The 14,404-nt window shown below is 40.8% G+C and overlaps 1 protein-coding gene across 1 annotated transcript in view; it reads right to left on the bottom strand.

Moving 5' to 3' along the window:
- Positions 1–14,404, bottom strand: part of LOC147000889 (uncharacterized) — a 52,094-nt gene that overhangs the window by 36,662 nt on the left and 1,028 nt on the right. Inside the window, 5 exon segments of the mRNA XM_085830959.1 lie at positions 1,134–1,266; positions 1,269–1,969; positions 3,356–3,416; positions 3,637–3,763; positions 4,714–4,771. Of these exon segments, the coding sequence (XP_085687085.1) occupies positions 1,134–1,266; positions 1,269–1,969; positions 3,356–3,416; positions 3,637–3,763; positions 4,714–4,771 (1,080 nt within the window).

The following is a 14,404-nucleotide window of genomic DNA, read 5'->3' as shown; positions in this document are numbered from 1 at the left end:
CAAAACCAAAAGCCAGCTTGGAAATCTCCAAACTGCATCTCCATGTCTGATGTTAAAGCATTCTTCAGATCTCCAACTCCTTTCTGCTTTGTTCACTGCAGCACAAATCTTTCTCTTTGGCTGGTTTTCCTGCGCAGGTACCCCACAGCTCTTGCATCTCAAAGATCTTGGGGTCTTCAAGGTAACCTCAGTGTTACAGTTTCTTGTTCCAATGTCTTGGATGCACACATGATCTTCTGCTATCCTCCAAAGAGATAAGGTCACTTCTCCAGCTCTGCCCTCTATTACTCTAAGCTCTGGTTGACTCCACTCTACTGTGGCTGTTCTTTCTGCTCATCTCATGGGACTGACATCTTCAATATGTTGGGTTCTTCTCCTGCAACTAGGATTCACTGATAGTCTCAGTTATGCTCCCTTTATTGGTCCAAGCCTCAGCTGCTCCTCATGACACCGTCATGCCTTCAAAACCAGTACCACCTGGGTGATTCTTACATGTGACCAAGTTCAGCTGCAACACAAGGTACAATCCTGGCTATCTCTGGAACACAGTTTCTTTGTCCTCTCAGAAATCATTTCCTAGAAGCTTTCATCAATGATGCTGGTCTCTTCATCATCACTTCTAATTTCTCAGCTACAGATAACAAGCTTCCATTTTCCCAGTAGTTCCTTCTATTCTTACCTCTAAAGTCAGAGCCACATGGACAAAGCTGCTGAGTTCTGCTGCTTTCTGGGCCTGGGACATGGCCTGTTCCATTACATTATCACCAGTTTTCTGTTCTCCAACTCCTTTACTGCCTCAGCTTGGCTGTCCCGGAACTTGCTGTATATATTGACCTTGAACTCAGAGATCTGCAAGGCTCTGTATCCACAGGGCTAGACCTAAGGTTTTCTTCACCTGAAACTTGTTCTGTATCAGGATGGACTGAACTCAGAGATCATTGATGCTCATCTCCTAGGGTTCAAGGGCATGTACCACCATGCCTGGACCTATGCTTTCCTTTTTAGATCTTATATTGAAAACCAAGAGTAGCAGTCACAATCCATCCATGGTCAATTTGATACATACTTGTATCTCCTTATGTCAATATGCAAACAATAACCAGGTTTCTCTCCTCTGTGTTCTTTTATGTCACTGTAGATGACTGTGAGATGCAAAGGCTTAACCACATTGATTACATTCATAAGATTTCTGTCCAGTATATGTTCCTTTATGTCTTTGGAGATTAGTCTTACATCCAAAGTCTTTACAACATTGATTGCATTCTAAGGTTTTTTTCCAAAATGTGTTTTTTCATGTACTTGGAGATGACTGTGACTTGCAAAGGCTTTACCACATTGGTTGCATTCATAAAGTTTCTCTCCAGTATGTGTTCTTTTATGACACTGGAGACTCTTTTGATGTGCAAAGGCTTTACCACACTGATCACACTGAAAAGGTTTTTCTCCAGTATGTGTCCTTTTATGACTTTGGAGACTAGCGTGATGTGTAAAGGCTTTACCACATTGATCACACTCATAAGGTTTCTCTCCCGAATGTGTTCTTTTATGTATATTGAGACTAGACTGCCATGCAAAGGCTTTTCCACATTGATCACATTCATAAGGTTTCTCTCCAATATGTGTTATTTTATGATATTCAAGACTACTGTGATCTGAAAATGCTTTATCACATTGATCACAGTGATAAGGTTTCTCTCCATTATGTCTTCTTTTATGATATTGGAGACTACTGTGATGTCCATAGGCTTTACCACACTGATTACATTCATAGGGTTTCTCTCCAGTATGGCTTCTTTTATGATACTGGAGTCTACTCTGTTGTGAAAAGGCTTTACCACAATGATTACATTCATAAGGTTTCTGTCCAGTATTTGTTCTTTTATGTACTTGGAGATGATTGTCACTTGCAAAGGCTTTACCACATGGGTTATGTTCATAGGGTTTCTCTCCAATATGAGTTCTTTCATGCCTGTAAAGATAATTGGCCCGTGTTAAAGCTTCACCATATTCAAACATTTTGATAGTTTTATGAATTTCATAATTTGGTCTAATGGTAAAAATGAATCAGATCTTAAGGTTTTATCACTTTATGTTCATGGTGTTACCCTTATTATGGGTTATTTTACATTTTTGAAGAAATCCATCATGGTAAGAGCATTTACTACATGGCTCACATTTATAAAATCCTTTTTGTATATAATATTTTTATATGATGTACTTCGCATATGTGAAGAACACTGGAACAACGCAAAGCCTTACCACACTGACTGCATTCATAATTTTTCATAGAGTATGAGTCAAACCACATTTGCAAAGTGAGCCGGGAAAAGAGAAGAATTGCCAAATACCTAGAATCTTAGATATTTTCTGCACTGGGACTTTAGGTATACTCCCAGTAACCTCAGAAAACCAATTAATTGCAAACGTATCATATTCAGATCGTCTACCAAAGTAATAATACTACATATCTTCTCATTGTTTTGAGACAGAAACAGGGAAAGTGCCTCTTTTAATTTTCCTTTCTTCACATGGCTTTTATCCATTGTGACACATGATATATGTATTAAAGAAGACTAACAAAGGAAAAGTTTCCACATTGCATTCACAGTTTGACCCTTTGTCCTCATAGACAGGTGGAATATGGATTAACTTTCTTCATTGCAACATTCTTGACTCTCATATACTGACCTTTCAATAAACTTAGCAATGTCACTACAGGTATATGAGCATCACCAACTTTACCATGGACTATTTGCTTAGAAGTTTTCAGATGGGAGCTAGAAAGATGGCTCAGTGGTTAAGAACACTGACTGCTCTTCCAGAGGTCATGAGTTCGACCCCCAGCAACCACATGGTACCTCAAAACCATCTGTAATGGGATCTGATGCCCTCTTCTGGTGTGTCTGAAGACAGCTTTAGTGTACTCCTATACATAAATAGTACTTTAAAACAAAACAAAACAAAAGAGGATTTGTGAAGTGAGGTATGGGGAATGTACTCTTTAAAGGAAAAAAGGTTTTGGACATATACTTCTAACTTTTTCAATGTGTAAACCTTTTGCAATGTGTAATAGTTATGAGAGTAAATAATTGGTAGTTCTACAACCTCTAATGCAGCTACAAGTCAAATAAAGGTATTGGTTAGGTTACTGTTTCCTTGACATTTTTTGTTAGAGAAATGCCTGTAAACACAAGCCAGGTAAAAGTGTTTGAGGTACATGGTTCTGTGCAAATATTATAATCATAGCTACACTTAAAGGACTGATATTTTACACTCTTGCATTTCTTTAGAGCTTCCAGGACATACTAAAATTTCCTCAGAGTCATATTTATATCAGCTTGCACATGAAAATTACCTTTCATGTCTTCTAGAACTTTGACAATGTTCTTCAATATGATGGTCTTCCCAATTGTAGCCTAAAACACAGTTCCAGAAAATGAATGATATAGTATTGAAAATTAGGCAAAATTCAAGGTACTGTGAATTGTCACAGTACTGTGAAAGCTACAGTGAACATTCCATAAACCTGATTTATTCAGCTCATTCTTCCTCCTTTTCAACTGAAACAGCAGAGGATCAATAACAAAGAAATATTTGTCCCCTTATTTTGAAAAGCAAGAGGAAATTCAGTCTTACCTATAGCAGTGATGTTCTGGTAGGTCTCCAGCATCACCTCTTCATAGAGACTTTTCTGGGAAGGATCCAGCAAATCCCACTCTTCCCCAGTGAAGTTCACGTGCACATCATCATAAGTCACTGCATCCTAAAATATCCCATAGTGTACAACACAAAGCATAATCCTGACATCACTGTAAAATAAATATATGCCTCCTTGACAATATATACATATACTTCTGGTGCTTCCTCCACTATTTCCTGACAGAGAAGTTAGAATCTAACCAGCAAGTTATTTTAGAAGGAAACTGAACTATGAAGTTCATCTGTGTCACTTCTGAATGCTTTGAACAGGATATAGCCTTGAAAGACAAATTACAATCGATAGAGAGGGGGAAGGAGAGAGGCAAACAGATCAACATGATTAAGCACACATCAGAGACATTGTATGACCAATCACAAAGTACAAAAATGATAGGCAAGCTGGGTGTGTTTACTCCTGTCTTTAATCCCAGAGGTACAGGCAGGTGTAGGTCATTGAGTTTGATGCCAGCCTAAGCTATGCAATGAGTTCCTGGGCAACAAAGGTACATATTAAGACCTTGATTCCCCTGCAAAATGGAATCAAGTCAACAAAAAACATAGAAAGAATTCAGAGGTCTTTACTGAAGTTCCTACAAAGAATTATACATTCACTACATTATACAGTTCTGTAGTCATCTGGCAGAAACCTGAAGTGCCCCAGTTTAAACGGAAACATATTTTAAAAAAGAGAATGTATGTTTACATGTATGTTTAAACAGTTACAAATGGACAGATGAAAATACCAGTAATATAAATGTGGATCATAAATGAGCAACATAGAGCAGGGAGATAGTTCAGCAGTGGAACGCTCTTTCTGGTCTTCCACAAAAAGGGGGTCAATGGCCAGTATTTACATGAGGACCCACAACTGCTCATTACTTCAAGTTTAAGTGTTCTGAGGCTGTCATCTGACAACAGTAAAGGTGAGGCACACATGATAGTCATATACATGCACACTGGCAAAAACCTCATACTCTTTGGAAAAATTCAACAGGTAGGAAAAATGTCACACACCTGCAATCCAATGACTCTGAAGCCTTGGGTAGTATCGATGTCATGAACACATGCCATCCTGAGAAAGAGAATCTACTCTGTATATTCTTGGCCAAACTTCAAACTTCAAGATGTGGATGAAGATCTGCACAACAGTATACCCTTGCATGTACAAAAACTTACATTCCAAGCACATAAGCTAATAATATAAAAACAAAATCATGCAAGCATGTTGGCCCATATCTAATCCCCTTCAGAAGAGGAAAGGCTAGACAGAGAAACTTTTGTCTTGAAAAACAAAAACAAAAGGAAAATTAAAAACAAAATAAAATTAAAAATAAAAAACGTACCAAGCTTGCAAAATGGCTTAGTATTGATCAGCAAATGCTTGTACAGTATCCTGGGTGATTTTGGGACAGAGTTCAAATGGTGAATGTATGAGAGCATGAGAAGAAAGCTAAATGACCAGTTTCAAACACGATACAGTAGCATTCATAGCCAAATATTGAACAAACCTTGGCTACTCTTATGAAAGTGTGCAGGGAAGAACTGAAAACCCTTAATGTGGTAGGAACTCCCCAGGAAGCATAACAGACTCAATTAACCTGGACTCACTACACATGCCTAGGATGAGTAGCTTCTGGGGACACTCAGAAGCTGAGCCACCAACTAAATACTGGACTAAGGTTCCTGGCACATACGTAGCAGATATGCAGCTCAGACTTCATGTGGGTCTCCCAACAACTGGAGTAGAGGCTGTCCCTAAAGCTCTTGACCATCTTTAAAATCTGTTCCCTTAAGGACACTGTCCTGTCTGGCTTCAATGAGAGAAGATGCACCTATCAGGACAGACACTTACTGAGCCATGATTGGGGGACCAACAGAAGGGCCAACAGCCACTCAAAGGAGAAACAGAGGGGATTGGGGACAGGGAGTCATGAAGGTGGTGACCTGGAGTGGGAACCCTGACTCCCCAAGATGTAAATATATAAATTATTGAAGAAATAAAAAAGAAAGAAATTTGTTGAGTCTACAGACACACAAACCCTATCCCCTAATAAAAATCTGGAAAGGCTTCCCCTAAAAGAGCATTTCTAAGCTTCCCAGAGAAAGCCAAGAAGGACAGACAAGTATTCAAAGACATCAACTTATCTAGGAACATTTTGTTTCAATAAACTCCATTCTGACCCTAGGCACTAGAGGCTCATATCCCCCCTGTGATGAAAATGCATTCAGTGTAACTTCAATGATTCTAATAGTCTGTAGAAGCTTCTACACTGTTGAAATGTTCAAAGCCTGTTTTGACACTCAGGGAAATGTCTTGATTGCCACTTCTTTCAAAATCAGAACACAAGGTATATCTTTCCAGCATACAATGGCACAGAATACCCCTCCCCATTCCAATAGATAGGCATCTGCACATAGGGAGGGGAGATTGGACCAAGGCAAGAAACACAGAAGGGCAAACACTGAATCATATCCTTTTTTTTTGAGACACATTGGACTTGACTTTCTAAGGACTTAGATGGTCCAATTCCTGTAACTTCTCATCAGTTTGGGTACTCCTTCTCCCTGTGTGCATCTCTGCATGACAGATTTCTCAATGCCTTAGATATCTCAACATGTCTTTTCCACATAATGCAACTCAATCTTTTTTTTTTTTTTTTGGTTTTTTTCGAGACAGGGTTTCTCTGTGTAGCCCTGGCTGTCCTGGCACTCACTTTGTAGACCAGGCTGGCCTCGAACTCAGAAATCCGCCTGCCTCTGCCTCCTGAGTGCTGAGATTAAAGGCGTGCGCCACCACGCCCGGCTGCAACTCAATCTTCATCATCATAAATTCAATACAATGAACCCTCACAGAATCTTCACCGGGGCTCTGACTCTGCCAAAAGATGGTTAGAATAGTGCTGCATTGAAAACATAGAGGAAGTGTTCATAATCTGGAATTTCTCATCTTTCAGTTTCCAGAAGCAGCACAATATGGGTGATCCTGTCAAGTTTGGCTTCTAAGTTGATGGACCCTCCCATGCTTGGACCACAGTTGGGGAGGTTTTATTTGAAGTTCCTTCCAGTAACTAGGAATCACTTTGCCTACTCCTTCCATTAATTTAAGCCAAACAGGAGGGCATGTTACCCTTAGGGCACCTTCTTAGACATATACGGACAATGGCATGTGCTCTGCTATGTTCATAGCAGTTCTGTTCATAATAGCTGGAAACTGGAAACAACCCAGATGTCCCTCAACAGAACAGGAGATACAGAAGATGTAGTTCATTTTAACAAAGGAATAATATTCAGCTATTAAAAACAAGGATATCATGAAACTTGCAAGCACATGAACAGAACTAGAAAAGTAATCCAGACCCAAACGGACATGCATGTATGTATTCACTCACAAGTAAATATTAACCATAAAGTACAGGTTAGCCATGCTACATTCCACAGACCCAAGGAAGCTAACTGAAGTGAGCATGGTTGAATCTCACTCAGAAGGCAGAATAAAACAGTCATAGGAGAGAGATGTAGAGAAGGAAATTGTTGGAAAGCAGGACTGGAAATGGGAACGATTAGGAACAGGTGTGGTAAGAGACAGGAGAGAGGGCCATAGATCTAGGAAATCTGCAGCTGGCAGGGATAGGGGAGCATGTGAGTGTGGGTGTGGGTGTGGGGAGGGGGCAAGCAGAGGAATCTTTAGCATGTGAAGAAGACCATAGATGTAAAAGGCACCCAGGAGTGTATGGGTGTAACATGACTGAGACTCATAGCAGTGGGATGTGGAACGTGAATCGGCCACTTCCTGCAGCCAGGATTGACAGCCAGTGGAGATTTAAGGACACCACCTGAACCATAAAACTTTCTGCCCAAAATTTGTCCTGTAACAAGAAATGCAGGCACAGGGGCTGGAGATGGCTCAGCAGTTAAGAGCACTGACTGTTCTTCTGAAGGTCCTGAGTTCAAATCCCAGCAACGACATGGTGGCTCACAAACAACAGTAATGAGATCTGATGCCTCTTCTGGGTGTCTCAAAAGAGCTACAGCGTAGTAACAATTAATAAGTAAATAAATCTTAAGAAAGAAGGAAAGAAAGAAAAGAGAAGAGAAGAGAAGAGAAGGGAAGGAGAGAAAAGAAAACAAAGAAATGCAGGCACAAAGATGGAACAGACACTAAGGGAAGGGCCAACCTATACCTTACCGAACTTGAGACTCATCCCACGGACAAGCATCAATCCCTGATATTACTTGGAATACTTTTTATTTATTTATTTATTTATTTATTCATTCATTCATTTTACTCTTTTTTATGTTTTAGATATTTTCTTTATTTACATTTGATATGCTATCCTAAAAGTCTCCTATACCTTCCTCCCACCCTGCTCCCCCTAACCAGTCACTCCCACTTCTTGGCCCTGGCTTTCCTCTGTACTGGGACATATAAAGTTTGCTAGATCAAGGGGACCCTCTTCCTAATGATGGCCGACTACACATGCAGCTAGAGACATGAGCTCTGGGGGGTACTGATTAGTTCATATTGTTGTTGCACCTGTAGGGTGGAATACTTGTATACATGCAGACAGGAGCCTACCCAGCATCTGACTGAAACAGATGCAGAGATTCACAAAGATTGGACAACACAGACAAATAAAGAACACCATGAAATTTACAAGAAAATAGATTCAACTAGAAAAAAGTTCCTAAGTGAGAAAACAAGACCCAGAAAAGCAAATATGGTATGCATTGATTTAAAAACAGATATAAATTTAGGGAAATGATAATCAAGCTATCTACCCAGAGAGACTAGGTAAAGAGGAAGGCTACCCAAGAGAAGAATGGATCCTCCTGGAAAGGGAATTAGAATAGATTCTGTGGGTGGACTGACTTTGAAGAGTGAGAGGAAGTCCAGTGCAGTGGGAAATGACTAAAATTATGGGGTACTTGGGTATTAGTATAGAAACTTAGTGTACGGGTAACTTCCTGGAATCTATGAGGGTGACCTTAGTGAGGACTCCTAGTAATGGAGAATACAGAATCTGAAATGGCCATCTTTTGTGGTCAGGAAGGGCTTCAGTAGGAGTGGGCTATATTCACTTGAATTGTTGGCCAAGAAGGTCCCATGGGAGCTGGGCATGGTGGCACATGCCTTTAATCCCTGCACTCAGGAGGTAGAGGCAGGTGGATTTCTGACTTGGAGGCCAGCCTGGTCTACAAAGTGAGTTCCAGGACAGCCAGGGCTATACAGAGAAACCCTGTCTCAAAAAAAAAAAAAAAAAAAAAAGAGAAAAGAAGGTCCCATGGGGATCCCTAAACAATGCAGATTGATGCTAGGACACAAGGTTACTCTCTGAAAACAGACAACAGAGCCATTGCTGAGGACAACTTCCACATAGTTCACAGAATACAGACATGTTTGCAGGCTTGGAGACTGCACTCCAGTGTTCTAGTCTCTTTCAGATGAAAAGACAGTCTACAGGCTATAGGAAGAGAATCCTGGACATCAACCTACCTAAAAAACCCTTCATGTAAAATCTATCCTACCTGCAAGATGTGCAGGGGCATGGTAGCATCCATCTCTTTGGAGTCAGGAATCAATAGTTGCTTTAACGTGAAGCCCAGACCAGGAGAGGAAACTCAAGTCTTACACAACCTGGATGGCCAAAAATTTCACGCAGACCAAAATGGCAAACATGGGATGTGCATGGGTCTCTACCAAGTCCTCTGCTGCTATCTTATGACTGTTAGCTTGGTGCTTGTGTGGGAATCCTAACAGTGAGAAAATATGTAGCTCTGACTCCCTCAACTGCTCTTGAAACTCTTTTCTTCCTATTGAGTTGCCTTGTCCAGACTCAGTATGAGGTCTATTGCCTTTTGTTTTGCATCTTGTTTGGTCTTTTTTTGTTTGTTTGTTTAGTCCTGTAGCTAAACTTCAGTCAAATCTAACAGTAACAACAATTAAAGCAAAATGTGGCATTAATTTGAAAGCAAGAAGTGGTCAATGGAAGGTGAGTCAAAAAAAAAAAGAAATGAAAAGGAAAAGAAATGGCTTCTCCTAGTTATGGTGTAATAGAAATTTTATTATAGATAAAAGGGAGAACATAGCAAGACATAGGGACATCTGGGAAATTTCAGAGTGGGGATGACCGAAGCTAATAAGTAGATAGCAGAGGGTACAGGGTAGTGGGGTGAACCAGATCAAGAGGTCAATGTTCTAGACAAGGCACTGAGGTGTATATTTTACATATCAAAGCAGACCTGGCCTTCAGGTTTTCTCAGTCCCTAGCTGGCAAAACCTGTCCCCTACCCTGAACTTTCCGCTCAGAGGCTGGGCTGCCTTCTCCCAGATGCTCTTTCCTATATAATCCAGAGGTTGTGGTCTCCTCTTGCCCTTTTCCTTCCCTTTCCTCTCTATATACACAACCTAATGTCTTTCTTTCCCCTTCAAGCCACCCTCCCAAAGGGACTTCCCCAATAAACCTACATTTAATCTAATCTAATCTGGGTTCAACTGGCTTATTTCAAAGGCAGAGAAATAACCTATTTGTCTTGAAGAAATAACCAGTCAGTCAGGGGAGTAAATGATAAATAAAAAAAGACCAGTTAACAAAATGGTTGAATTACAAAAGGAAGGGCAGTTGAGAGACAGACTAACCCCTGGCCTAGTGGGCAGTTCTACCAGGCACACCTTGTAACAGGAAGGAACTAGAATGTCAGGGAGAATTGACAGCCACATTGGCTTTGGTTTGTTAGATAGGCACCTCAGTCATTTGTCCCAGGGTTTGAGACTTAGCAGTAGGAAAAAATGAGAAGGATCACATGAATAATTATGATCTCACAAATAATTTTAAATGTTGAACAGGCTTTATGGTACAATATTGTTCATGGACTAGACATATATATTAGAACACACCAAGTACTATTCATACATTTTCTTTCAGGTTATACACTTTTGGACAAAAATATAAAAATCCTGGTATACACAGCGACACCTGTTTATACAGATCTTCTGTGTTGGTTGAACTAGTGTAACGACAGAAATTTGGTTTCTAGAAATAAATTCAGTTTCACATGCAGATTCTTGATTGCCCTGGTCTGTGAACTTCCCAAAATGGCCAGTTTGGACTTTTACTGATCATCTAAATTGATTACCTAAGTGAGTACTCATCGCTAAAGCCAACTACTGTCAAAACAGGAAAGCTCCTGCTTTCTGCCCTCCATAGCCTTTCTGTGCTATGACTACACCAGCTTCAAAGCTGGTTGATGAACTCAATTGTTACGCGGGTCCCTCTTATCTATAATTCTCTAAGTCGTGGACGTTAGAGGACACTCATTTTTCTTCACACAGAGCAATAGGGCCCAGCCTGAAAGGTGGTATATGACTTTCTTGAAGGCACAGTGCAGCAGAGCCAGGATTAAGTTTTCAAAGCAAGTCTTAACTACATAAGCACCAAGGTCTCAGCTACAGAAGACATTGCTCTAAATAGAAACAAATATGAAAGCCTCTGAACAAAAGGAATGAAATTCTTAATTGCCATGCTCTCAGGTCGAGTCAGCTTGACAGGCTGAAGCTTGGAAGCTACTCACGAGGCAAAAGAGTTTCACAGAAACTCGCTCCTCGAGTCTGGAGTTCTAAGCCATACATTAATTTTCCATTCCCTAGTTAGTCTAGTGTATGGATCCACGTGCTCTCTTTTAGTATTATCCTATTATAAGTGCCTTTTAAGATTGAATTCTGACATAGCTAAACCCTTCGCCAGTGTTCCAACAGTCCTAGAACATCCTTGAGCAAGACCATGGGCTTGAAATTCAGTAAGACTGTTGCTATTCACTGACATTCAGAATAGCCTCTGGTACTACACTATCACTTTGAATAAAAGCTGTCACTCCCTTACACAGGAATTTACCATCACTAAGGAAGAAGGAAGTTTCAGACCAAAGGAAAAACCAGAATAGATACTTAGAACTATAGCCTAGTTACACCCATACACAAGTATTTACAATGGCCTAAGGGGAAGGTGGACTATACAATAGACTAAAATAGGAACTATGGCAAGGGCCCGAAGCCCTTGACCCTGGCTTCTGAGATTAAGTTAATCTTAGGTGGAGCCATTGTTGATCCCAGTTGTTAACAATTCTATCCCAGGTGGTTCGCTTTAGACCTTCTGTGTTTGCATTCCTCTGTTTTACATAAGATTCCAGTAACCTCTTTGTACCTTGCAGGTATGTCACCCAACTTCCTTATTGTCTTTGGTATAAAAAGTTTGAGGCTCGATTTGACAAAATACATTCAGATTCTACACAACCTCTCCTGTGTGCATCTGTCTGTCAATTCATCTGATTCTTTGCCCACCCCTGACTACAGACCCCTTCCAAACAGACAAAGGGGCCCAGAGGGTCTGCGGCACATAATGATGAGGAAACTTTGGAGAATAGAAACGAACAAGAGATTAGAGCAGTGATACATACAGAAAATGAAAATCAAAAAGTAATACCAACAACTGACCTTTTAAAAAGATAAATAAATATATTTGAAGAAAACAGATACATATACTACCTTTAAAAAAGAGCAGACATACCTGGTACAGAGAATGGCATTAATAAGACAGTGTGTGACCTTGTCTCTATGAGCAATGTTAATGCTGATCCACAGCCAATCCTTTATGTCTCAAATTTCTGAGGTGACTTAACTATATCAGTGAGCATTCCATATATCTCCACAAGGCAGTCTCCTAATCGGTAATTCAATATTCACTGGCTAAAGCTAACGTGCCCAAATTGTACACCCCTGCAATCTGGTCTGTTTTTCTTCACATACATGAATTAATAAACGCTGGGAAATTACACACTCACTCACCCTGCTTATATCAGGTCTTTCTTCATAATGGTGCCCCCTGCAGCTGACTCCCTTAAACTTTAATCTGTGATGTAGCTACTGCCTATCCTATTTCACTGTGCAGTGTACACAGGAACCTGTTCCCCATGCTCTGGTCTGAAGGCAGAAGCCGTGCTCCACATGCACATCCTTTTCCTCTTGCTGCAATGGACAGTTCACTCCATGACTCCAATGGGTAATTTTAAAACTCTGTTGGGGTACAGCCTTTTAACTAAAGAATTTAGGAAGTTCAATCAAGAGGCAAGCAAGGTCATTTCCCTGGGGAACTAGAGACTGGCAGCAAGGTGACCTGAGTCAACAAAGCTTTTCTTGGAAACATCTTTCTAAAGGCTGAATATACACTTGTCTTAGACTTCACATGCCTTCCCAGGGAGAAATCACTCTACACACAATTAAACATTACTTAAAAAAAAAACTCTATAGTGATAGCACAAATTCATTTCTGTCTATGTTCTTTTAGGATCAGGCTTCATGTTATACTTTAGACAGTTTAAATAGGGACAGGAAAGTCTAGCCAATGAGGTAGATGGGAGATTTTTACAGCAAAGATATTCCAGAAACTATTTCTTAATTACACCAGTGCCCTAATACAAAGGGTGATTCTTCATTGACAGGGCGCAAAGTCCAAGAGCTCAGAGGATGAAAAAGCCAAAAAGTAGAAGGTAGAATGTATAACAGTGGGCTGGAGAGATGGCTTAGCGGTAATTGGAGACTTGTAAGAAGACCTCACCTTCCTCTACGAAGGTGCACAAGGAGGTTACTCCTTATTTAAAGAACATTACTCCTGGGCAGTGATGGCGCACTCTTTAATCCCAGCACTCATGAGGCAGAGGCAGGCAGATTTCTGAGTTCAAGGCCAGCCAGGCCTACAGAAAAAAAAAAAAAAGAGAGTTGGGTTCTGAGGATATATTGTCATGAAGGCCTTGGCCCCAGGCCATTACCAGCTCTCCCAAGGCCTTTCCTGGCTTTAGAAAGGGAGCTCTATTTAATTCTCAATACATTGTAGGCACAGAAAAAGCTCCCAAGGCCTAGGCCCCAGTCCATTATTGGCTCTGCCAAGTATGTTCCCAGGTTTGAGAAGGAGTTATATCATTCTTTATACATGAGAACTTTAGGGAAAGATTTACTTGATAAGGTTAGCCCTCCATACAACAGTCTCAGTCTCTCTCTCTCTCTCTCAATTGTTTATTTATTTACATTCTAACTGTTGCCCATGATCTGGTTCCCCCTTCCCTTTGCCGTTGAGACCATGCTCCATCACCCCATCTCCATTCCTCTCATCCACTCCTCTCCTTCCTTATTCTTCTGCCCGGGGGCATCAAGTCTACAAGATTAGGTGTAGAGTCTCCTATTCGGTACAGACAATGCAGTCCTCTGCTACATATGTTCCTGGGACCATGGAGCAGCCCATGTATTCTCTTTGGTTAATGGCTTGGTCTCTGTGACCTCACAGGGGTCTAGGTTACATGTTACTATTGGTCTTCTTAAGGGGCTGGTATACCCTACAGCTCCTTCAATCCTTCCCCTAACTCTTCCATAGGGGTCTCTGACTGGAGTCCATTGGTTGGCTGTAAGTATCTGCATCTGTCTCAGTTGCTGGTAGAGCCTCTCAGAGGACAGCCATGCTCGGCTCCTGTCTGCAAGCACATAGGTGTTTTTCCTTCTCAAATGGATGTCAACCAGTGTAGTGGCAGAACTATGCTTTTCTCAATTAGAAAATGGGAGCTTTAGGCACACCAGGCCTTAATGTTGGTTGTGACTCTGTAATGATGGATTGAGCTGCTTGTTACAGACCTGCTTTTTGCATTGAGCATGTGCCAAGTGGCT

The sequence above is a fragment of the Mus caroli genome, unplaced genomic scaffold, assembly GCF_978045245.1.
Source record: "Mus caroli unplaced genomic scaffold, Mus_caroli_1 scaffold_15, whole genome shotgun sequence".
In the NCBI taxonomy this organism is placed as follows: Eukaryota; Metazoa; Chordata; class Mammalia; order Rodentia; family Muridae; genus Mus; species Mus caroli.
This window is presented reverse-complemented; position numbering and strand designations above follow the sequence as displayed.